Source organism: Anopheles maculipalpis, chromosome 2RL (assembly GCF_943734695.1).
Source record: "Anopheles maculipalpis chromosome 2RL, idAnoMacuDA_375_x, whole genome shotgun sequence".
Taxonomy (NCBI): domain Eukaryota; kingdom Metazoa; phylum Arthropoda; class Insecta; order Diptera; family Culicidae; genus Anopheles; species Anopheles maculipalpis.
This window is the reverse complement of record NC_064871.1, coordinates 44,017,083-44,043,653: the sequence shown is the minus strand read 5'-3', so window position 1 is coordinate 44,043,653 and position 26,571 is coordinate 44,017,083. Positions and strand designations below refer to the sequence as shown.

At 42.5% G+C, this 26,571-nt stretch overlaps 1 protein-coding gene across 6 annotated transcripts in view; it reads right to left on the bottom strand.

Annotated features, from left to right (window-relative positions):
• Nucleotides 1-25,941, bottom strand: part of LOC126556653 (uncharacterized protein CG43867) — a 135,088-nt gene extending 109,147 nt beyond the window's left edge. For 5 of the 6 annotated variants that reach the window (XM_050212047.1, XM_050212048.1, XM_050212051.1 and 2 more), the window contains exons 1-2: nucleotides 25,119-25,941; nucleotides 24,910-25,002 (exon numbers count right to left, since the gene is read on the bottom strand). In XM_050212047.1, the coding sequence (XP_050068004.1) occupies nucleotides 24,910-25,002; nucleotides 25,119-25,937 (912 nt within the window). In that variant the 5' untranslated portion in view covers nucleotides 25,938-25,941. The remainder of the gene's footprint in view (nucleotides 1-24,909; nucleotides 25,003-25,118) is intronic. The other variant, XM_050212049.1, reaches the window with a different exon arrangement.
• Between the last annotated feature and the right edge of the window lie 630 nt (nucleotides 25,942-26,571).

Below are 26,571 nucleotides of genomic sequence, written 5' to 3'. Positions count from 1 at the left end.
AAACAAATTTTTTACCGACAGTCCTTTTCCGTTTGCTCATTATGATGAATGTATATGTATCTGTATGTATGAATGTATCTCTGGATGTATGAATTAAAGCAAACTAGCTTGTTCATTTGTAAAAAGCTTGGCACGATGGCTTAAATTGAACTATCAACAAAATGCCTTTCTGCTTCAAGATAAAGACTTCCGAAGTCTGATAAAACAGAACAAATTGAAAATTCTCCACCCGTCTATATTATCGAAACAAGTAACGTGCCTTCTTCCTCGGAGACTTAGACAACTGGCGCTTAAAATTTGGCAGCTTGCATTTTTCCCAAGCCTGTTTTAGATCGATCTTGAAAAGATTCCTACCAACACATAAGCAAGAAAAAGCAAATCAAATACTCGCCTATACGGTACCGTATAGGAAGGATTAGTTTAGATCCTAGCAGCGCCAATGACATCCACTGGAGTTGCTAGGAGTGTCCAAGAAAATCCATCTCCATTGACAGCCCGAATGATGATTTAATCCGATGTCCGTAAATGAAATGCTTGTTATTGTGTGTTTCCAAGAGCATGGTTAAGCCATCATCTATAGATAGGGCGTGGAAAATGTTCTACACTACTAGTCCATAATGGGTTTGGATGAGAAATTCAACTAGCTGAAGGGTTTTATGATACATAAGCTCATGCTTTGTAGTTACCATCTGCAGTGAAGGATTAACATCCCTAAATGAGGTATGTATTTAAGGGATTATCGCTCACCTAGAGAAAGAGAAAGTATAAAATTTGAGGTTAGTTATTACTATCGAGCTTTAATAATGTTAGCTTTCGAATCAACTTGTTTAATGATAAGTATGGAAACATTTAAAGTACCTTCTTACTACAAAATATAGAATAAAATAATGATTTCGGATTGTTATTGTATGATTATAATGGTTTTTATTCCTGGGAAGAGTGATATAAACCATACTGCGAAAGCACACCTGAGAGCCAAACAAAAACATGTCCAAGTTTTCGGAATCTTGATAAGATCGGGTTCGAACGGACAACCACTCGAAAGCTTTCCAATCAATATCGCACATGTGCTGAAGAGCACCAACACAGCAAATTAAGAAATATAAAATGATTTTTCTGGCTATTGAGAAAATATTCTCCGTTTCTGTGCCTTTCTTCACAGCAAACACCAAATTTCGAATGCTGGGGACGTTTTTGTAGCAGCTTTTTTTTTCTTTTTTTTTAGGCGTTTAAATAAGTTCGTCGTCGAAAAGTTCTAAACCGCCCAAAACCAGGGCCATTGACTGGGTTCCAATCAACTGGGTTTTACGATTTTTGTCCAAATCTAGTTTTCTCTGTTACTGATACTGTTTGATCGTTGAACTTCCGATTGGAATCACCGTTACCACAGCTGTTTCGATTCATATTTTTACTTGACCCTCAATATAAATACAGTCCAGTAAAGTGTCCTCTGATCACAGGGGCGATATGAAAATTTGAACAGTTTCATATTTTGGATGATATTGTCTTTGAACGTTCATGCTGGTCAATTCAAAATTCCAATCGGATCGGAGAGTTGAGTAAGGTAAAATAATTTTCAATAAGAGAAGTTTCACGGAAGACAATGATCGTGAGTTTCAATTAAGTTTTTTATTTATTTAATTGATTCAAAACTGTCTATGAAATAAAATAAAACCAGTAATGTTCGTGAAGATACTCATTCTTCCCACAGTCTTCATAGGAATAGTTATTAATATTTTATTAAACACATCGTTCTTGCTCACACATACCCTAGCAAAACGTTTCAGGAGGAAGAGCACACAAGCACGTAATGACTGATGTTATACAGTTGATTAAAGAGTAATGAAAAAAGTTTCAAATCCTCCACTTAAGCTTCACATGCTCGGTTTAGCATGATTGAATGGCTGGACCAGCGGGATGATGATTTATTCATCAGTTTTATTACAAGTCTTGTGCAGATCACAAACCAGCTTGTTGGAATCAATCCAATATGTAAGGATACATCCTTATTTTCAACATGAAATTAATTACATTGAGATAAAAGAGGTTCGCTCCCTTTCGCTGATAAATTGCTTAAGCCAATTTCCAACTCCTTATGAATGTTTATTCAAGCTTGAAGTTGTGTTTACAGTAGCCTGCGTTACTGAGCCATATTTTCTACCACGTCGGACGAACACATGACCTCAGGCCATCCGGAAACATGCAGATAACCGAACAAATAGATAGACAGACCTGCAGGACGAGTGAAAGGCAGCGCCCGAGTGCTCGGTGCTGGTGGATGGTTTTAAATTAAATCCTAAAATTTACTACTTTTCTCCACCTCCGGGCAAGCAGTATGCCAATCCAGACTCCAAACTGCTGCTACCGACTACAACTGGACATCCCTGGCTGACAGTTTGCGATCAGGGTCAGGGACATAGCACATACCACTCACACAAACTATTACACGCGACCAGCTTTTGAACGCTGTCCCAGCGCTCACAACACGACAGTAAATAATACGTAATACATTATGCTTAATGTGACCGGCATGTGTTTGTGGGCAGGCATACAGGTCGGTAATGGTGGTCTCAGAATCGTGTGTATGGTTTGGCTTCCGGTGTCCCGCACCCGAGTGTCTGCAATTTGGTTTTTCCACTAGTGAAGTGGCTTTTTTCCCTTATTTTGGTCAATTCCTTTCCTCATCCCCTTTTCTTTTTTTTCGTTGCTGTAGACTACACCCGAATAAAATGACCATGTCCACATATGGCCAATTGCCGAATGGCTTAATTTATTAATTTCCGTCCCGCCACAGCTTCGGGTGAGGTCACTGTGTGTTACAGTGCCATCCAGCTCCTGGCAAACACCCGTGGTGCTCCTCCGGTCAAACATATACACCAAAGTATGTCTGTTCTACAACCGGACAGGGGGGAGAGAGAGAGAACGAAGTGTTTTTATTTTTCCCTGCCTTGTCGAAGTGCTTGTTTCCCGGCAATAAATGTGGCAATTATTGCGTTCGAGCAACCCGAAACAGTTTCGGTTAAATGTTTGTGTTCGGTTCGGTTATGTTTTGTTGGTGCTTCTTCGCTGTTGGCTCCATTTTCTGCACACGATTGGAATCCCATTCTATAGTGTCTGTGTGTCTGTGTGTGTATTGTCCTTATCGTGGTCGTGTAGATTGGCTCGATTGGTTGAACAACATGAAATTATTGAGTGGCGAACCAAATGGCGAACCATAGAGGCCGGATTGAGTGGCGAGCCAAATGGGTACTTTTGGAGGTTTTAATGCATGTTGTATGTGTCGAGTTTCGTTTGGTTTAGCAGTGAACTTAAGCCAACGATGTACGGGCACATATTACAAACCCCTAGTTAGAAAACTACTTTGCTGTTCTACATAAACAAGATATGTTTAAAAAGGAGACATAAATAACGTAAAATAAGAATTTAATAAGAAATATAGAGAACATAATACTTGATAGACACTAGAATCGTGGCCGGAATAGATCAATTGTAGTTAGCCATAGTTAATTTGTTCTGCGTCAGGTATCATACGTTGACAGCAATATTCAATATCTGATTAGGAGTATGTCCCAAAACAGGCTGCTCAACACATTGTCAGAGTTAATTAAGGATTAAATTTGCTATCATTCTTCAAGCATTAATTCTTGCTGACCTTCTGACTCATCCGTGGTATCCATCCTGCGCTTCTTGCGCTATCGGACTCTGATCGAAAATTGACGCTAAACTAATGGTTAACATAAACTGACCTTAATTTAAACTACAAGCGCACCAACTCAATTAGTGCCACAGCGTATCCAGCAGATTCTACGCCGGTAAATTAAGCACACGAATTCCAATCATTATCAAGTCAAAGTATCGACTCATCATGCAGCTCTTTGATCGGCAAGGTGTCACACGCGGTCTTGTAACTCACCCGCGTTACAATTATGCTTGCTGCCGTCCGGCAACCAACCAGCCAACCGGTGAAGGAGGTACGCCCACCGGAAAAGCTTGTAATTACGCTTCGAGTCCAATTTCGATGCTAATTGATAGCTGCCCATTTGCCCGGAGCGCAGAAAGTCGATTTCCATTCAGCACGCAGCAGACACACGGCGTCCATTTGAACTGCTTTTAAAATACGCTAAGCGAGCGGAACAAAACTAACACACAAACTAACTCGTAATTAATCAATCTCGTTTTAGCTGGAAGCACCGAACGGGTATCCTTACTTGGGATACCCAGGACAGGGTGATGGTTTAATTTACGAACCAATTTGCGCACTGCGTATAACTGAAACGATAGCAAATTGATGGATTGACGAATGCATTTGAGGATGTGCTCCTGAAATAGTGTTTTGTTTGAGGTGTAAATTTATTGGAATGCAATTAAACGCTTTTTTTTTCGGTGTGTATAAAAAAAAAAAAAAAAAAAAAAAAAAAAAAAAAAAAAAAAAAAAAAAAAAAAAAAAAAAAATTTTAGATTCCGTCTCCAACCACCGAGCGATTAAGACGTTTTTTGAAGCGCTCCTAGGCGACGAAATAGGCGAGATTGCGATAACAGCAAAGCCGTTGACCCAGAAATCACGCATCGTAAGTGAGAGAGTGAAACAAGTGCGAAGCGAACCGTGTGTTTGGTGTCCAGTTGTGCTCTCCGTGCGTAGTTGTCCCCGTGCAGTGTTGTGTGTGTAGGTGAGAGAGCGGTGCCGCGTATAAGTACTCTCGCTACTTGCGCGGTATACTACTTCTCTCACTAAGTGCCGTCCGGTAAGTTATCCTTACGTATCGTGTCATCCCTCTCTCTCTCATTTGTTCTGTGTTGATCCGTTAGCACCGGCTCTACCATGGAGGTAGAGCCGAACGATGGATCAGAAACGTGCTTCATTACAGTGAAGCGCAAAAATTCTGATCCAGGACTAACGGCAAAGAAGAGAACGGTTTTGTCTCACGGGGCCTCGTCGGCGTCTCCCGCAGTGGAACCGAAACCGAGAAGCAGGGCGTATCATGCATCCTATAAAGGGGTGCATGATATTTTCTTCATGCCCAGGAATAAGCCCCTGGATGTAAGATCGATCACAGCATCGATCTATAAAAAATATCCAGGGGTCCTGGATGTTCTTCGGCTGCGTCCGAACAAGTTGCGGGTCTCTGCAAAAGACCGGGCTCAGGCCAATATGATAGCGGCCGACCCGTCCTTTACGGAGGATTATCGGGTATATATACCCGGTGGATTGGTGGAAATCATCGGTGTTGTAGATGATTTCGAATACCCCCTAGAGGACATCCTAAAATACGGAGAGGGGGCATTTTTGCACCAATCAACTCCTCGTGCAAAGGTCCTTGAAGTAAAAAAATTGTACGCTTCAAGCATGGTTGACGGAAAGAAGGTGTATCGCGAGACATCCTCGCTCCGAATCACCTTCGAGGGTACAGTCCTGCCAAATTCTCTTCTTTTTGAGGGACTTCGAGTACCAATCCGTCGACCATTTGTAACTAAAATCGCGACTTGCATTAACTGCAGTCAGATTGGGCATTCCGCTCCTTATTGCACGAATGCAACAAAATGCAGTAAGTGCAAAGGAGCGCACTCCACATTAGAGTGCAAGTCCGCAGCCGAAAAGTGTCTGCATTGCAATCAGCAATGGCACGAGGTAAACTCCTGTCCTGTCTACCGTAGAAGACAGGCAGAGCACAAGCGGGCCACAATAAAAAGTGCCAGGGGATCGTACGCCGATGTTTTGAAGACGGCCCCAAGCGTGAATCCGTTCGATACGCTCTCAGAAGCAGCGGAAAACGAATCGTTGCCCAATCTGGCTCCACTCACGGGAGTAAAACGATCGATCTTCCCAAGGTTGCCAACAAAAAAGACCGTAAAAAAGGTACAATCTTTACCCAAAAAGGCACCACGGCGTCACGTGGAAACAACGCCACTCCCCCCACGGGACAAACCCACACGTGATTCTCGTAATATTCCCTCCCAATCCCGTGAAAAACCGAGTCCCAAAAACCTGGCGTTCCCAAGTGAACCCAGATCCTTCTCCCAGATCCCTAGCTTAACAGAGATTCTCCAATCTCTGATCGAGTCCCTCCACCTCCCGCAACCACTTGCGGGTATGATCCCTTTGGCTTTCCCTTTCCTAAGAGGAATGGTCAAACAATGGCTGCAACAATGGCCTTGTCTTAGTATGATGGTCCGTATGGACGAATAATATGTCCAATGGCTACCATACTACAATGGAACTGCAGAAGTTTTATTGGAAAAATAGACCTACTCAAAATTTTATTAGGGCATCATAATTGCAATGTGTTTGCCCTAAGCGAAACTTGGCTCTCACCAGAAAAACAAATAACCTTCCCGGGATATAACATCATACGTCAAGATCGTTTTGACCCAACTAGTAATAGGCGTGGTGGGGGAGTATTAATTGGTATTCGAAGTAGTCACAGCTTCAGCAGAGTACCCCTCCCTACACCCGAGGGTATCGAATATGTCGCGATCCAGGCAAAGCTAGGAAATCTTGACGTTTCTATTGCTTCAATTTATATCCCACCGGGAGCCAACATTGACTCTGAGAAGATCAAAAAGGATCTTGAAACGCTAGCTACGGTTCTACCAAAGCCGTTTTTTATCCTAGGCGATTTTAACGCTCATGGGCAAGATTGGGGATGCTTACACGATGATAACCGTGCACCAATCATTAGGGATTTCTGCGACACATTTAGGTTGACTATTCTAAACTCTGGTGAAGCAACTAGGGTGTCATCACCTATGGCACGGAATAGCGCAATAGACCTATCTCTATGTACGTCATCCTTAGGGTTGGATTCAACATGGAAGGTTATCCAAGACCCGCTTGGCAGTGACCATCTGCCAATCAAGATCTCTATTATCAATGGGATTCGTTCAGCCGATCCAGTTCCCGTCGAATGTGACTTGACGAGGAACATCGACTGGACGAAATACGGCGATCTAATGTCTGCTTGGCTACGCCGTAATGAACCCAGTTTCTCTCCAAACGAGGAGCACAAAAATCTCGTTTTAGCGATAAATGAGTGCGCCCTTGGTGCCCAAACAAGGCCGCCCCCACAGGCAAGGAATTTTTTAAGACCCCCTACTCCTTGGTGGGATGCGGATTGTCAAGCGGCATTCTCAGCGAAGAGGAAGGCTTTTGCCCAGTATAGAGCCACTGCCTCCACAGATCTATATGATCAATATAGAGGACTGGAGCGCAAGTGCAAAAACTTGCTTAAGGCAAAAAAGAGAAGCTACTGGAGGAGGTATGTAAATAACCTCTGTCCTTCCACTTCGCTCAGTTCGCTACAGAGCATGGCGAGAAGGATGCGAAATAGCAGAGCGTCCAACGAGAGCGAAAGAGTTTCCGGGGCATGGCTAGAGCCATTTGCTCAGAAAATCTGCCCAGACTTCGCTCAAGCACCTCCTTTCACTCAGAGTGCTCCTGGTAGTGATTCCTCAATGGATTCCCCCTTCACAATGGTCGAATTTTCGCTTGCACTGTACTCCAACAACAATTCCTCGCCAGGAATGGATCGTATCAGGAACAAGTTGCTCCATAACCTTCCAGATCTGGCGAAGAAACGGCTATTGAGGCTTTTCAACATCATGTTGGAGCTTAATACCGTCCCGTTGGAATGGAGGGAGGTGAAGGTTATCGCCCTGTTGAAACCTGGCAAACCCGCATCAGAGTTCGACTCGTATCGACCGATTTCGATGTTGTCGTGTCTGCGAAAACTTTTTGAGAAAATGATTCTTTTTAGATTGGACAACTGGCTCGAGTCCAACGGCCTTTTGTCAAGTACCCAATTTGGATTTCGCAAAGGCAAGGGTACCAACGACTGCTTGGCGCTTCTTGTATCCGAAATAGAGCTGGCGCATTCCCGAAAGGAAATGATGGCCTCTCTATTTCTTGACATCAAGGGGGCTTTTGACTCAGTGTCAGTACATGTGCTGTGTCAAAAGTTAGAAGCTGCGGGCTTAAGCCCGAAATTAAATAACATCGTTTTTAACCTCCTTTCGGAAAAGGCGATGAATTTCGATAACGGCCATCTAAAAATTCGAAGAGCCAGTTTCTATGGACTACCACAAGGGTCCTGCCTGAGTCCCTTGCTGTACAACTTTTATGTCAACGATATAGATACATGCCTAGCTCCCGGATGCAGCTTACGGCAATTGGCGGACGACGGTGTTGTATCAGTCGCCAGCAACAACATCGCAGATCTTCAAAGGCCTTTGCAAACCACACTGGACAACCTAGAAGTGTGGGCCAGAAACCTAGGTATCGAGTTTTCGCCCGAGAAAACAGAAATGCTCATTTTCTCGTTTTTCTACGACACAGAGAATAATAGACGCAATAATTTGATAAACCCCCATTTTGATATACATATGTATAACAAAAAGATATCCATTGCCAGATCTTTTCGATACCTAGGCGTTTGGTTCGATAGCAAGAATGTGTGGAGGGCACATATTGACTATCTCGTCAAAAAATGCACTAGAAGAATCAATTTTCTCAGAACAATTACAGGATTCTGGTGGGGTGCACACCCATCAGATATCCTCAAGCCATATAAGACAACGATACTGTCCGTCTTGGAATATGGATGCATATGCTTCCATTGGGCATCCAAGTCGCATTTGATCCGTCTTGAACGTATCCAGTACCGTTGCCTTAGAATCGCATTGGGTTGTATGAAATCAACCCACACGATGTCGCTCGAAGTGATGTGTGGAGTGATGCCGCTTCCGCTCCGTTTTGAGCTACTGTCGCTTCGCCTTCTCGTACGCTCTACAGTATCAAACCCATTGATAATCGAGAACTTTCGAACACTGCATGAGATAGGTTCTAAATGTAAAATCATGAAAAGCTTTCATGATTTTACTTCCTTACAGGTACACCCTAGCACTCAAGCTAATTCAAATCGTGCCAGCTTACCAGGGTCCTGCAGTTCCCGGTTTAGAGTAGACACCTCGTTGAGAGAGCAAACCAAGTCTATCCCCGATAGTCTTCGCGGGACAGCAATTCCCAGCATTTTTGTGGAAAAGTATGGCCATTGTAACAGCAACCATTTTTATACTGACGGATCCTCATCAGAGCAGGGCATCGGTTTTGGCGTATATAACATTGTATCCGAGGCATATTTCCAACTACGCCAGCCATGCTCGATATATGTAGCGGAGCTCGCCGCAATCTTTTACGCCTTGTTAATAATAAGTGCTTGTCCTCCAGACGAATATTTTATATTCTCCGACAGTTTAAGCGCTGTCGAAGCATTAAAATCTGTGAAGGCTATTAAGAGCCCGGACTACTTCGTAAAAGAAATATTAAAGGTCTTAAGCTCATTGTTTGAGAAATCATTCCGGATATCTCTTGTTTGGCTGCCTGCACATTGCGGTATCTTCGGCAATGAAAAGGCAGACCAATTGGCCAAAAAGGGTGCTTCGGAAGGGTCCTTTTTCGACAGGCTTATCTTACCTCACGAGTACATGCGTGCCCCACAGTCTCTCTGCATGGCTCGGTGGCAGAGTTTGTGGGACACCGATGAGCTCGGGAGGTTTCTTTATTCGATCACTCCCCAAGTGTCCTTGAAGCCTTGGTTCCACGGCATCTCAGGTGATCGTGCGTTCATTCGAATGATGTCTAGGCTTAGGTCCAATCATTTCGCTTTGGGCGCGCATCTCCAGCGTATAGGACAGGTCGACTCCAAAGTATGTGGCTGCGGCCTCGGATACCATGACATAGATCATCTTCTATGGTCTTGTGTGGAATACGAGGCTGCTCGACCCGCCTTGTTAGACGCAGTCCGGGGCATTGGAAAGTTGCCGGATACTCCAATTCGGGACCTGCTGGGAGACTGCGACGAGGTCTACCTGAGAGTAATCTTTCTCTTCTGCCGTGCTAACGGATTATTAGTATGATCCCCTTCCCCCTTTACTCCCACTGTTTGTCTGTCTTATACATGTTGTACCTCGCTTGTATGAATGGTGATGGATGAATGGATGAATGAATGAATGTATGAATGAGTACGATGCGTGAAGGGTTGGGTAGCGTATGGAAAAATTGCATCGGCCTATGCTATGGACGGACAAACCAGCGACGGGGTGAAGAAGGACAGTATCGAGACTTCATCACAACAATCGGACACAATCAAGGAACTTTCGGAAAGGAAAATGATCAAGACCCCCGCTACCATCTGGACCACGAGCATGGATACGCCTGACATACCCCGGGATAAGGTACCCTCACACGATAAGACCCCCGCTAGGAACACGACTTTGGCTTTGGATGACGGAACACACGCAACGGAACAACCGAGCACACCCGGGATATGGTGCCCTTTCACAGCTCGGAGAAGGAAATGTCTCCCTGCAAAGAGGAAAGGAGTATACTAATTTTAAGTTTATTGTAAGCAATACGGCCAGGCCGTCCCTCATGAATAAAAAAAAAAAAAAAAAAAAAAAAAAAAAATTTTAAATTTTTGTTTTAAATTACACAAGATAAACGTTTCTGAAAACTTGTCCCAATTCGCTGAAAACTTAATGCAGTGTTTGCACATATTTTCTTACTTAAAAATATTTATTTAAATGACTGTAAGAAAAATTGAAAGTTGAATCATCTAATGTTTCCCAATGCACTTAATTAAGAGGGAACCATCTTTTTTGCTGTTAGAACAATCACACACGGAACAGTCAAACAGACACAGTTTAACAAATTATTCAATTTGGAATTAAAAATTTCATCAAGAATGCAACACAAATGAGATTAGAAACAAAACTTCCCTGTGCCGTTGGTGGTGAAGAGACGAAGTGAGTAGCGTGCATTCCCATTCTCAAAATTGTTGTGTCTTTTTCCAAACGCCACCAGCAGCTCCACTACATTAGCTGATAGAGTTGGATCAAATTGCTTGCTCGTTCCGGTTACTTCCTCCTTCCGGCGGAATTATCGCTTGTTTTTCGGTAATTGGCCTGACTGAAAGGGTAAACTCAGCTCCCGTCAGTGGCACAGGTTACCATTCCCCGTGCATCTATACGGTTGAACGAAGAGGGAAGGAATGCAAGTAAAAGAATACCACAACTACGGTAGGACAACAAAACAAAATGGAGTGGCCGCAGGGATGCCTTTGAACAAATGGAAGACCAGCAAACAGTGGCAACCAGCTTTGCTAGAAATGAAATACGACGAAATTATCACAACATATCAAATTCTCTTGTCCCGGGCGCCGAATACGGGCGGCCCCCTTGGTTGGATATGACCGCAGCAGCAAAACTCACATCATGATAAGGCATCTCGAATTGTCCCGAATCCGTTGCCGAGACCGGACACGATGCAAAGGATACACATCGTGGAATGAAATGAACTACCCTTCCGGTATCGCTAAACGGGCTTCGGCACAAGCACGCCTGCCGGGCAATGATGGTGGTAATGACGGTTCTGATGGTGGTGCTGACACTGCACGGAACCCTCTTTCCGTTTGTGATCCCTTACTGCTTGCAACCGACATCGCTTCACATCGCTAAAGGAAGCAGACCGAGAATGGCATAACCAAATGCCCAATGCTTCTCGATGGTAATTTTTCAACCCATGCAGGATTGGACCGAAAACACGAAGCGGACTTGTAGGCTCCTGGACTGGCTCCTGGTAACTTGGTTCTCTCCACTCCACGTGCCAGTGCCGTTTCCTTGAACTGCAGGGATCATATTTTGGTCGAGTTTATTTATTTTGCGCTAGTCGGTTATTCTCATTCCTTGACCACAGCACTAACCTCAAGAGTGGGAAAAAGCTTTTACATGCTAAACGATTCTTCAACTTGGAGACTCTAGAGGATGAGGTAGAAAAATTAGAAACAAGGATTTTGTTTATCAAAGAACGGTAAGAAAATGGTAATGTATTGAAATCAGAAACACGATGAAAGCTTCAACAAGCTTCACAAAAATATGTCTTACAATTATGTCAGAAGTTTCAAAGGTATACGCATCGATTTAAATTTATTCTTCCAGAAATTAAAGCTTAGTTCAATGATTCTTCTATATTTATCTCTGCACTTATGCTTGCTTTACGCAAGCCTTATACTATGCTGGCACGAAAATAAAGCAATACATGAATTTGAATTTTTCCTCTTAAAAATTTCATACTAAAAAAACGTCTTCTTATATATCCACCAGTTGTTTTCTTGCATCACAATTCCATCTCTTCTTCAACGACCTTTTGTTTGCGTTTTATTCTTTAAAATGATTTGTATGTTTTCTTTTATGTGATTTTTACGCCCTCGATAGTGATGGTCGTAAAATATGGTCGCTCCGTAATGGGACGCCAGGCTGCAAAAAAGTGTATATGTAGAATTTATTCGCACTACGCCCAAATGGCAAGGACGAAACGGTCTTGGTGCTATTTTCGGCCACCGAATGGACACTTAAACACTCCAACAAGAGAAAAATGATGAGCAGAAAATTGAGGATGCATACGAAAAGGGTAATATTAAACCCCTTGTGCCTAAATGCCATAAGAAAACACGACAAGTGGCAAGATTGTCGTTTGAACAAACAGACAGTCTATGTATTGTGTGTGTGTTTTTTTTTCTTCTTCTATCCTGGATGACGTTCTCCATTATTCCCGGCTATGTTCTGGACATTCTCAAGTACCCTTTCAAAGCTGGTGAAGAATGAAAAGGATAATTTCAGAAGCCATCCCCTACCAAACCAAAAAAAGGGATAATAGACGATGGTCAATCGGCGTATAAGCTGAACAACGACGAAAACCCCGTCGATACGAACGATAATAGCCACGTCAAAGCAGTGGTTAGTTGGTCGGTCTGCGAATGATTGACGATTTAGTGGTTCGGTTCGGTCCTTCAGAATATGGGCGATGGACAATCGGCAAAATAAAACACACATGCCACCGAGTAGGTGTAATAGAGAGAGCGGACGAATGGTACGAAAACCCAAGCAATATCCGGCAACCGTCGTACGTAAATTGGATCCTCTACCTTTTTTAGCATACAACCAATTTATCTCTCCTGTTTTTTTTTTTCTTTGCGACTTCTTGTCAAAGGTATTAACCAGCAAATTTTGATGATGTTTTGTGGGTTGAAGTTCAAACAGAAGATCCATAGAAATTACTTCAAGTGGGAATAAATAATGTGAGTTTGGTTTAGAAAAACAGAACAAAAACATACTTCTAAATAGGAATTAGTGGAAAGTTAATCTTAAGATGAACGAAATTTTATTGAAATGGAAAATTGAAACGCAATAGATAACACATAAATAGAAACGTTGATATGAACAGCTTCTTGAGAAATCATAAAAATAACTGTGTAGATTATAGAATCATAGTAAACTATTTTAACTAATTATTGTTGTCTACTGGCATCAATCCACATTCCGTCACTGCTGCACGTACAAACAACAAACACCCACCTAACTGTTAATTACTTGATTTGCATTTACGGCAAATTAACTAACCTGATTACCTTTCGTGCCATGGTTATGCCACATTTGCGGTCGGGATCGTATGTTAATAACCCGTGCACTCACGCCCGTGGCAAGGAAATTCACAAACCTGCTGAAGATGATGAAATACGATAGCCTTGGGACGGCTTACACACGCAGGGTAACAAGTTGGCGCCCTTCCGTCTTATTACACTAACCAGAACGAAATCGAACTTTAGCTTCATCTATGTCCCACCGACACGTCCGTTGTCAAGCGTCAAGGTGCACACCGCACAGGAATACCAACACAGGAATAAAATTGATAATTAAGATTCTACACGAACAAACCAAGCGGAACGAAAACGGATAGGTAGAGAAAGCTATACCATCGCATCAGTATAAACAAACGCCACTGTTGTCTAGTTCCAGAAACAGAGGAAAAGTGTCTTAGGAGCAGGAAGGATTTGCCTTGAGCCATAGTAAACGGAAGAGTTGAACATTATTAAACATAAAATTTATGGACACGTACATTGTTAACCGCAACATTACGTATCGAATGGATACGCTGGAAGAGTATGCGAATAGGTTAACGACGCTAACCTACGCATAAACAAATAAATGAACAAAAGCCGCTCCATTTTCCTTGTGCTGGTATCCTAGGCAAGAAGTATCATTGAAATATAACTCTATTAGTAATAAAAGACAACGCACAAGTCCACCTTGTTAATGAGAACATTTTTTTTCTAGATTTTGAATATAGTTCAAGCTCGTATCGTGTCAGTCGCCATCATAAAACTCGCTTTAAACGGCATTGAATGTGCACAGAGGGAAAAGTAAATTATCAACAAACCGCTGTACCGTAATGGACCACCTTTAAAAATGGGTAGCATTTTCCATTCCTACCGAAAAACTTGCCAACCATTTACAACACAAGTATAGAAAACTCATGCGTAAATGGAAAGTTCGAACCATCATCCACTCGTGCTGCGCAAAACCGTTTGACTCCGGGATCCAATTTTCGGAGTCAAATAATTATACTTAAAACAAAACACAACAGTTGGTCTGCAAAAATACACCCGCTAGCCCCTGTAACACATCCTACACAACCCAATGTCTGACTGGAAATTGCAGGAAAAATTTAAACACGTACGGACGTAGTTTGACTCTTAAAATTAGAGGCCACCATTTTGATGGGGGTTATTGTCCTGCCCGTGCGGCACAGACGCAGCGAGCATAATGAAATGCTTTGGTGAAAAATGAAAAGCCACCGGCATACACACAGGAGCAGAAACATCAAAAACATGTTCCACATTAGTTCGAAACCTCCGCCACTCCCAGGCATTCTACAGATTTTACGCCCCAACACACCTCAACCCTTATAACGCTCTCTGGAGAGCCATCCGTTCATTGGCGAAAGCTGAACAAAACGCAAAACCCGTTCTAACGTTGGGTGGAATGCGTGGAAAACGTTCTTGGTGAAAATTTGCCTTCATTTGTGTGGCTGGTAGCAGAAAAGTGCGTTACTTGTTCGGTGTTGGTTTACAAGGGACCGTAATAATGGACCTCGTACGCGTATGGTAGATGTAGAGAGAGATAGAGAGAGAGAGAGAGAGAGAGAGAGAGAGAGAGAGAGAGAAAGCGCGCGATGAGTTTACTAATTCAGTCCAACACAAGTCCATCACAAAAATGCTCTGTCATACGCAAATTGTTTATTTTTGGCATACAGGTGAACAAATACAATATTTTAACTTCTCCGAGTTGGTGGTAGAATGTATCTAACAGCAAATTCAAATACACAGACGAACCGTTAAATATTAACCAAATGGGATGGGTTGTAGGCGAGTAAACTTCATTTTTATTTTACCTCATTTCAACAACAGTTCAAAAATATCTGTGTAAGTAAAATTTGCTTCAAAATCATACATTTTAGTGGCTGTAAATTTTAAAGAGAGCTGTGTGCAACCATGTATAGCCGCATTACTCGTTTGAAAATTCTTGAATTTCATTTCATTCTTGATTTGAGAGGCCGAGTAGCAGGCTGTAATGTAAAATTTAATTACCAAACGAAATTGAAAAGAAACGACAAAGGTCATTCGGCATTCGTATCAATTTTGATAATGTTATCATCAAAATAGCAGCATCGCAGAATTCGTTCCAAATTTTACATGCCAATCGACCTTTCGTTCCGTCTGCTTCATAAAACGTTGAACAGTACAAACACTTCTACCATCGAAATCATCATTGACCGAAAATCGGTGGCAAACATTCTCCCCACGAAAATGGCAAAACCATTGGCTCCATTATTGACTGACATACCAGTGTCAGCATGTCCTGCAGCAACTGGCAACGCGTGGTAACAGATCGTACCACAAACCAAACACATACAGCGATGCATGCAACATTCGAATTCCGTTTGAAACCAATACGAGAATCTGTATAAACGAAGCCAATGCTCAATGTGGTTGTGAGTGTTTTTAGTTTCATTTTATTTTGTAAGGTGTTTCCTGTGTTTCCTTTGTTTTGTTTTCGCTTCTGCTATCGCCTACAACAAAGGCTCAAAAACCAACAATGCCAATCGTCGTCGTCAGTAACAGACAAAACGTATCGAAACACTTGCACACACACAAGCGCGCGCGCGCAAACAAAGTGTACATTCCACCCATTTCCATTTCGAAGCTAACTCATCCACATGGGGTGCTTTTCTCCACGATTGAAAAGAAACTTGCACCCGTGCTAGTACCAAACGAACGGCGTGTCGGATTGCATGTGATCATGAAAGCGGCCAGGCGTCTCCATCGGTACGATACCGTCACCAACATCGGGACGGCTGCTGACGGGTTGGTTTTCGGTTCAAGCTCACCAAACACATGCATGATGGTACATACGATCCATTCGGTTCTTCTCTTCCACTCCTAGTCAATCCTTCATTATCTGGGAGGTCCTTCAACCATCCTCGGGAAAAAAACGGGAGCGAAACTCTCGTCCCTTTTTGATTGAATGTGACTGTTTCGTTTAAAAATCGATTGACTTTTATTTGCACTCGGATGACGATCAAAGTCAACCAAGGAAAGAAACTCCGTGCCCGACAACATCGAACGTAGATGCTTTCATCCGACATGCTAGTGAAAGCATGCCCGACAGCATCGATATATAACTGATGTGGTGTGGTTTTCAACGCAACGGAAGATTGTAGTATGTGCGTTTGCTTCGTACGAATTTTGTTTGCCAATTTGGGACGAATTTGGTAACCGTGTATGGTAGTGACGATAAAACGACGTTTCCCAAGCGTTGTAGTTTTGGGTGGTGGAGTTGTTGGTGTCTTTCGCGCTATAATCAACAGATGCAGGTGTTGATGGTGGAAAGATACGAACGTGTTGTTTCTCCGTGCGCTTTTGCATCGATCGTTTCTTCGCACAATATCTACACATGCAAAATCAACATTAATTTGCTTGATATTTACGTTCTGCTATTTATCTATAGAACAAAGGCAGTGACAAACATTATCCGTTTTTGCATCATATCACTTGAATAGAAGCTAAACAAAAGCCCAAATATACTATGTAGTCACATCAAAGACGTACAAACACACATTCATTAAATCGTTTTCTACCAACCTGGCAAACAACTCTCAAGATGGGAATATCTATCCATTCCCCATTTACAGATAGCTCTCGCCGGTGGCACAAAATTCTCATTAAAATCGCTCCCGTGAAGCAATCAACCGGCATTGAATCTTGCCGCACAAACACCTCTCCCGGGCAGCGTGTGGTCCATAAGGTTATGCTTGTTCGGGGTGTGATAAGGAGGGAAAAATACATTTTTTGTGCTTTCTCTTCCTTTCGCTGCTAACAGATCATTACAGAATGCGAGTTAAACTCATGGCCATTATCGGCTCCGTGCAGGGGGGAGGTTGAACACTAAAGGACCAACTTGTAATTGATATTTTAATTAAATTTGCGTGGTTTGACCACACCATGCGCACCCAATTTACGATGAAGCAGCGAGAAAAGTGAATGCAATTGAATTATTGTTAAAAGTAGATTACTTTAACACAAATACAGTTGATAGCAAATGTGTTGGTTTGAGAGATTTTTTGACTGTTTAGCTTTTACAATGACCAATCGGTATACTGTTTCATTGTTCCTCTTCATTCAACATAAGATTACTAAGAATAGGGAATAATCTTCTAGGTTTAACGACCTCTAATGCCATGCCGGCCATCATATGGGTTACTTTACTTGCTGTTTTCACATAGTTGGATAGTCAGTCCTCACTACGGGGGGACTATTCGGATGGGTTTTGAGCCCCGGTCCTGCCGTATGAAAACTGGCGCCGTTGTCGCCTACCGGGCCGAATAGGGAAAAATCTTCTGACCATATCTTCAAAGGAAGATGAGGAAATAGGATCGTGAGCATGCATAATATTTCCTCTGTTTAATAGAATAAACAAATTAGTTCCCTAGATTAGGCGTTGAGGTTTGAATTTTTTGAATTTTTAACTTACTGCATGTTATCGAAGAAGATTCAGTCCTCTATAAAAATTCTCGATGGTGTACTCATTTTCGGGATTCTTTCCCCCATTTCGCTGTTTGCATCATGAATTTCATCCAAGAGCATTACGATTTCTAAATTTGCATACATGATATAAATCTCGCCAAGAGTATGAGCAAGAACGAATGCAGAATATAGAGTAAAGAAGAAAAAACTACTCCCTAACGTCGACCACACGCGTTCCGAGAGATACCCAAGGGAATGGACGACGAATCATCAGTTTGATTGATTACAATCCATTCCAGTAGGACGACCCGTCCGTCGGTACAACTCCCATCGACCGGAAGTCTTCTTTTGCCATTGGTTTGTCAACCGTCCCATAGAACCGTGCAGATAAATCGCATTCCATGACGGCGCATATGTTTACTGCACACAGGGATTTCTACTCACGGTAGTCCCTTGGTAAGTTGCGTCGCAGGAACGTAACCTGCCGTTGGCCATCATCGTACAGACATGTCCATCATTGAGCCGCTGCTCAAAGCATGCACCGAACAATGGTTTTCTGCTGGCTGCCGGGCGAAGCGATGGCATTTTGTTTCCTGCCTCTAATCAGCATCAGTTTGGTGTAGGATTACATTGACTTTCCTATTAATTTGCTGTCTGGTCTCAGTCGTCTCATTTGGACTCATCGCACAACGCGCCGCATTGTGAGTGTGCTGTCGTTGCATCGTTGCTTGTTTGGTGGTTTCACTTTCAGGACGGTACTGAACGCATCAGCAGCGATGGAAGATTTATCCTACCCATGGGAGGATTTATCGATTCGTCGATCAAGGCCATGGGCTCGGTGCAGCAATTAGCAGCTCTATTGTGACAGTCAAAACAACGATAATGAACCACACCAGCAAACAAAGCGGACGAGCGTGGCAACACGAGTTGTAATGGGTATAAAGCGGTTTCTTAATTCTGATTATTGTTAATTAAAGTTTTATTTAAAGGGAGTTAAAGCCCAACAGACAAAATATGCAACGCTAAAAAAAGCTGTGAATAATTAGTACGTAAAACAACCTCGCTTTATTCATCCGTGTTTAATGTTGTAACCATCATGTAAATTATACAGAACAAAAATAAACACTTTAATTAATGCTGTAACAACAAAATTTCCTTTTTGTCGCAATGCAACGCTTGGCCCGATAAATTTTTATTTTTATGAAACGTGAATGTTTCCCTTTTACTCGACTGCATATAACAACCACTCTTTATCGCTTTATCCGAATTGAAATTATGTTCTGTCAACTGGTTTTAGCCACCAAAATAAAAAACCGCAGCAATACAATTAAAACAAACAATTTAAATTAGAAAAAATCGTTACAATAATTTCAATCGCAATCACTCTCAAAGTCTCTCGCTTTACAAAGAGCCGCCACAAGAATCAAGAACACATTCGAATAACCCGTTTGTTACTCAATATTCATCTGTTTCGCAATCGTTTCGGTGGTTTAAACACATCAATGTTGCTCACTGTCAGGTACGGGCAGAAAACATTGGAATGAAGTATTGCTGGCGCTGGAGGTAACAACCATTCCCACAGGATCCGCGATGTCACGTTTACCCGGCCGGTGTGCCATGTTTGCTGTAAACATGCGGAAACTAACGACCACGGCGATGACTACACACGTTCGCATCGATTGAACCAGAACATTGGGGGCTTTTGGCCCCGAAAGGATCTATCAGCGGCCCATCCACCGGCTGCAAATATGCTCGCTAGTGGATCGAGTGACGGTGAACCAACAGCTGGAAAGGATGGAAAATAGCACAGGGAAAGTACGGGTTGGGAGTGGGTGGGAGCTGCTGTAAATACCATTTATCGGATTTGTTTACGCGGTACCTACCCGATCGTAACAGAATACGGTCAGGAAGCGGTGGACAACTGATGAAAAGGTATGTACGAATAAGGGGTTTTCGTTGAAGAGCGCACCATCGAGAATGTTTGGACAGTGGAGGTTTGATATTGACCGTGCTGCCAACCAACAAAAGCTCAATTACAGTAAACACACCTCGAGGTTCCGTAGGTGAGCGAGTTTCTCCATTAGTTTTCATTACATTGTTCACAGCAGCAAACAGTTTTCGATTGATTTCTAATGCACACTACAGTACAATGTACGACAAAAGTTTGCTGGAGAAATAACTATAATTACGGAATGCTTACGGAACACGAAACAAATGCAACATTAACTGATTGCAAATGCCCAGCGTAGCAGATCATTACGATAAAGTTTAATGCATCCTACTAAATATCCACATTTAACAAGTTCAAAGACGGCACGTACTCACTTGCAGATGTAAAACATCGCTTCACACAGCACAATAATACTAGACGCTAAAGTGCATTTACTGCAAACGCCCGTTTTGGATCAACTGAAGAGAGTAAACTCATCCAAGCACAACTCCATTCACCATTACGATAAACATTCTCAGACCTCAAACCTCCACCGAAAGTCTTCCGAATTGATTGTGACAGGATAAAGTACACTCCATTAGGAGGGATATCGATTGGGGTATGAGCTGATTTACGTCCCTAGGCCACATCGTGCCGTAAAACAATTATGAGACCAGCAGGACAGCAGGAGTGTGGGACAGGGATGGGAATGGGTGAGGCGTAGCAGACCAAATTGCTTTCATGCACTTCCCAACGCACCAATGTTTATCCTTTAACCTTAACCTCACTCACCGTTACCGATGAGGTTCATGTTTCTCCTCTTTGCTGAGAAGAACGGTCCGTGGTTGCCCATATCACAGATACGTTTCCATAATGCATATGCTACTGTCGTAGTAAATAACGATCACTGTACACTACCTAAACTATCACTCTTGGGTGAGCACGTGTACTAGTGAGTAGTTTAGTTTGAGAGGTTTTGTGTAACACAGCTAACAATGGTTCAAGCTAGACGCATGTGTGAATACAACTCATGATAAAATGATGATGTATTGTTTAAACTCATTTCCAATCAATATAAATGCATGCGTTGTGTATGATTGTTATATGATATTTGAGCTGAATGTTATTTTGCCTTCAGTTTTATGAACACTAAAGTTTGAAGCAACACGATTCAGATATACATAAGTGCTGGATGTGTTATTTAATTGTATTCGTAAAAATTGTACTAACTTGTTGTCACTATACCGTGAAGTTTGTGCATATAATCTGCGAATAATTTAGCTACATATCGTTTTACGAAAACTCAGCTGCAGATAATAGTTACAAACTTGCTCCACAAAGCATTTTCCAGCCCGTTCTCCATCTTAATATTAATGCCATGCTCAATTTTAACCTTCCCAAACCTCGCCCAGCAAGCATCATCCAACGTTCAAGAGCAAGAGCAATGTCGACGTCTGGAGTGAATATTGCCAGACAGCCAATTACACGAATGCCAACACTTATAAGCTATTGTTAGCTTTTTCACAATCTGGAAATGAAAATGGAAGGAAAATTTAGGTACGCAAGCGAGGAAAATTCTGCTATCCTTCGGGGATGTAAGGTGGGAGGAGCCGGCAAATTAAAACGAAAAATATTGATTTTTGTAACAAGCGTCCCAAAAGTATCTCCATTACTGGGAATTTGGAAGCCACTTTTAGCACACAAAAGCCAGACGGTGATCGGTGACCTTGAAAAAGGCTGAAACCGTCAGCCCCTACCATCTCGTAAGATCAGCAAATAAAGAAAGTCACAGTCTTTCTCACTAATATCATCACGTTGGATATTTATTATTATTTGAAATGCTTAATTTCGAGTATTACACTTCTTATTTTTTTATTTTTCATAATAATAATAATTTTATTTAACCGAGTATGCCCGGTATAAGGCAAAAAATAAGGAGGAAATGCTTTACCAATATGATAATATAAAATTAATTCGACACAAGCGGTGTTGACAGTACGGCACTGGACCGTCATAATCAATTATAAAAAAATTAATAAATAAAAATTAATTTTACTTTTAGAAACAATACATAGAAACACTATAAGCAGTAGCACTACAACAAAGCAATTTTTTTCATACAATTTCGTGAATTTTATGCAACACGTGACACATTAATTTGCATCAAACAAGAACGTAAAATGTAAAACTGAACAATTAATTTCTTCTGTCATGTACAGCATTGTTCTACGAAATAATAAAACTTCAAATAAATGCGCACCTTCCATTTCAACCGAACTAAACTATTTCCATCCCGTTTAGCAAAGCGAGCAGCTTGCTAGCCTTATTGCTGACGCACACATAAAATATGTCTACCGCATCGCCCTCTCGTTATCCATCATCCACCCCTTATCTGCACGCTGCAGTTCTTCGCGGTCCTTTGCAAACAGTCATCAAACGCTGCACGATTTGGTTGGAAGGAGGAGGATTTTGGTCGGTCGTGTCGCTGAATTAATTTTAGCGATTTAGCCAAACGTTCTTGCATAAAATGGGAAAAAAAACATTACAAACTGTGGGGATCTACTAGTGCCCGTTGAAAGGGAGATTTGCAATCTTTTCAATCACCTTCCAAACTCCAACAACCATGATCCAATGACGGGTTTTTAGTTTTTTTTTTTTTGTGTGTTAAGAATTTTTTTTTCACATAATAATTTTTTTCTTGCTTTTGTGCACTTGCCCTTTCATTGCCAGTCTCGGAAACAATCTCGCCAAGGTTCATTGTCACGCCGGGGGGAGGACAATTTTTTGTCTGACTCACAACCATGAACTTCAACTTCACGACGCGTTCATAAATGATTGTGGTTTGAAATGTCACTTAGAAATCATAGCACGTACCAGCCCCGAGAAAGAAAGAGCGTATTTTAAGCCAAAAAACCCAGTAAAATTCGGTTCGGTTCAGACGAAAGTTGGATTATTAAACAAATCAAGTGAGAAGCGGAAAGAAATTGACACCCAGCTTCTCCTCTTTCTCAATGCTTGTTGGAGCATTTGCTATGAGGATTTTGGTAACATATCAACAGCGCTTAACCCTTGACATTTTTTAAAACTAATTTTGTACATTCCATGAATCAGTGTTTGAAGTTATAAATTTATACATAAACTATTATAAATCAATTTAACTAATGAATGATATTGAAGTTTGTTATATTTTTACATCGTTATTTCCTGCATACAAAACTGCTTCATTCAAATGCTCCCAAAAACAAATGTATGTGCACTTGAAGGTTATCGACCAAATGAACGGCCAAGCCAAATGTCCAATTAATGGATGAAAAAATGTCCAAACACACTGTCAAACGTCTAATATATCCCACCATCATCTTTTCGCACACCAGCGCTTATACTCTCCCATGGAAGTATGCCCATGACTACTTCCTTTATACCACGAGCTGGACCACCCCAAATGGTCCATCTCTCCACCAGTTACACTAGAAACTCCCAAGCAGCGTGCGAGAAATGGTGCAGTAAATTAAATCTAACAACGAGATAGAGCACATACAGAAGTTTTATTTCGTGTTAAAATACTTTATCTTGCTGCAGGCAGCTCGTGAGGGTGGGTTTGGAGTTTTGGAAGCGAGCCTGCTGTACCGGGGTTCACACCCCTCCTCCCCCGTCGCGAACGGTATCGCATCGGGAACCTTCTTCACCTTCCCAGCCATGTGTCACGTTGAAAATGACAATATGCGAACGGCTCCCTTTCAGCTGTCAAAATGAGCGGAAATTAAGGGCCAGGAAAAATGGTCGGCTTTAGCACCATAAAACCGTTATCCTTCTCCCCCGAACCAGCCCAGCAGAGTAGAGGTGATGATTGTCGATGGTTCCTCACGGCCTCCAGGCTCAGCGTACCACGCAGGCGAGGGAAAACTGATGCGTTTTACGTTCTCGTTGAACGTTGTCCTAATGTTCTTCCTCGGCCATTGGATTTCGTTCTCCGGACGGAACCGATAGTACGTGGCATATGGAGATTTAAGTGGTGTACTGCGGGGTAGTGTGGTTGGGGCCAGTAGCCAAAAGGGGTACTGAGCAGCTAGCTGATGATGGAGACAGAACCGACTACGTCGACAACGATGCTTCGGAGCTAAATGAATAATCATAAAATAATGAGCTTTACGAGATGGTTTCCGGTGGTGCAAAAGAACACTCACACACACAAACACATCCGAAAGCTCGACAGTATTACGAGATCGTCCACACGGTTTTTGTACGCTCTAACACAAGCAGACCAAAGGACACTGTGCGGTATCCTTGGTGAACCGCTCCTTCCTACTTTACTTCGAGCCACCCAGGAGGAAAGGATTCGAACGAAGGATATCATTTTTACGAGGTGGTAATAATGTCCTGCAGTTCATGAGTAAAGTAACTGCGGTGAAAATACGAAGTGGTGTGAAGGAGAACGCTCGGCAAAGGGGAAATCATTGCTGAGCAAACAGTTTTAGCGTAAGTTTAGGCAACTACGCTTCGGGCGAAACCTTGAAGCAAATGCCGGCGTTGTCGGTATGGACATGGAAATCTATGCTGCTGCTACGCTAAGAGCTTTTATGCACAAAGCACAGATAAGTTTAATGGGCTGTTTAGAAGGATCATCAAGATATGGTGTTCATTTTTCACCCCTTCAGTGGCACGCACCGAAACCGTCAACATTTGGCAGAACATTTGAAGGGAAATTCTTATGATGGGATTGGATTAGCAGTGACCACGTGAGCGGTTCTTCATATGATATTCTTGTCCCTTGGTACTATTTCACAAGCAAAGTCAAATGATGAACGATTTAAATTAATTGTTTTGGTTGGTTATTATCTAGGTGCAAATCAGGTAAACAGAAACGACAAGAAAAAATCATACCGGATTTTATCCTCAAATATATCCTTCATGGTTTAGAAATTTAAGAGAAACAGGATTATCTTTTAAATTTTAAACACCAAACAGAATCAAATAACTACATGAAGAGCTATTTCTTACAGCTGTAATACTTCTATGCAGCTGCTATATGATTCAAGAGTGCAACTTTCAAGAGAAATGCTTCCTTACCTTTTCTCGCAGCATGTCTCGTACACGGCCAGCCTGATTTCTCGATCGATGCAATTCTAACTGTAGCTCTAAACAGCGCTCCTGCCAATTTATCTGTAAAAAGTAAAAAGACTTTAGAAGTGACACTAAACAACTGCAGCCTTATTGAAAAGGCAAACAGCAACTGATACGGTTTTTTGTTTAAATATTGCTTTTAAAAAACTACTCACTTCCGGTTGATGATGAAGATAGCCTCCTCCTCCACCACCACCGAGATGGTGATGTCCTTCCACCATTGAGAGTGGATCTGGGCCAAGGCTGCTTAACGGTGGCCAGGGAGCATCACAGTCGAGGGCAACAAGCGACGGGTTGGCGATATAAGCAGCATTCGGCTTTTGTGGCACAGGTGGAGGTTTTGATCCGTTCCCATTTCGACGACTCATCAACCGTGGACTATTCGGTGTTGATCGTGAACCCATCATTATCCTACCCAACACGTGAGGAGGTGGTACAGGTAGTCCACCACCTCCTCCTCCTCCTCCACCACCAGTTCCGCCACAACTGCCACCACCACCTCCTCCACTACCACTACCACCCGAACCGAGCGTCCCACCGATATAGCTCCCGGTACTGCTACTGGAGCTAAGCTTCGTGCTTTGATTTGACACAGATGATAAAGATGTTGAGGAGGAAGCTGTCGTGTTGTAGTAACCAACTCCGCCGTTTGGATGGCCAGCGCCAACACTACTAACACCACCAACACCTCCATGATGATGATGATGATGCTGCAGCGTTGAGGAAGACGAGAACGTTTGCGTCGAGGAAGAGGATGGCATGGGAGGCACGCCCATGCCGCACTGGGGGTGAGACGCTAGGGGTGGTGTTGGGCAGCCACCGCCACTACTTCCACCACCGCTTCCTCCACCACTGGAATACTTTAGATGAGCCAGCTGGTGCTGTTGCTGTTGTATTTGGGCCTGGAGCTCGCTAAGGCTCATGAGAGGGTCGAATATTTGAGACAATCGTCTCGGTGGACTTTCACCAGCCATTTTTAGCTGGGGGCCTGGATTCCGCTACACTTTCTCAAATGCAGTTCGCAATCGGGTTAACACCGCCGACGAAGGTGACGAAAGCGTCTCGTTTCTTCTACGAGCATGATTGTTTTTTCGGCGAGAAACACATCCACATTCACTGCAAGGAAGAGAAGAATAAAAAAGCAACATGGTTATTGAAAGAAGCAAGTTACACGTACGAGGTAATAAGTGATTCCTTTGAACTGCTGCAGAAAACCCCAAAGATGTCTGGCTTACAAATAATATGCTTGCTTTCTGGCGGTACAAAGCAATACTCCCGGGGGCAATTTTTCGTTACACCGTTTGGAAACCCAAAGAACTGCTTTCGTTCGATTGTTCGTGCAACCATTTTTGTTGGGAAACACTAGTCATTTTTAACTTTTGAAAAACTTTGTCTTTTGCTTACGCATACGCATGATCGAAAACTATTGTTAAAAGCACTTTCAGCTTGTATTTTTAGGGTTTCACAGCGTCTATCGTAATAGTCATAAACCATAGAGATAAGACATCCAGAATGGGAAACAAAAAGTGTCTGCAATCGTTTTTGATGAAGTATGTGTTTGAAACAGCACTGAATATTTTGTGTACATGTGGTAAACAAGTCTCGAAT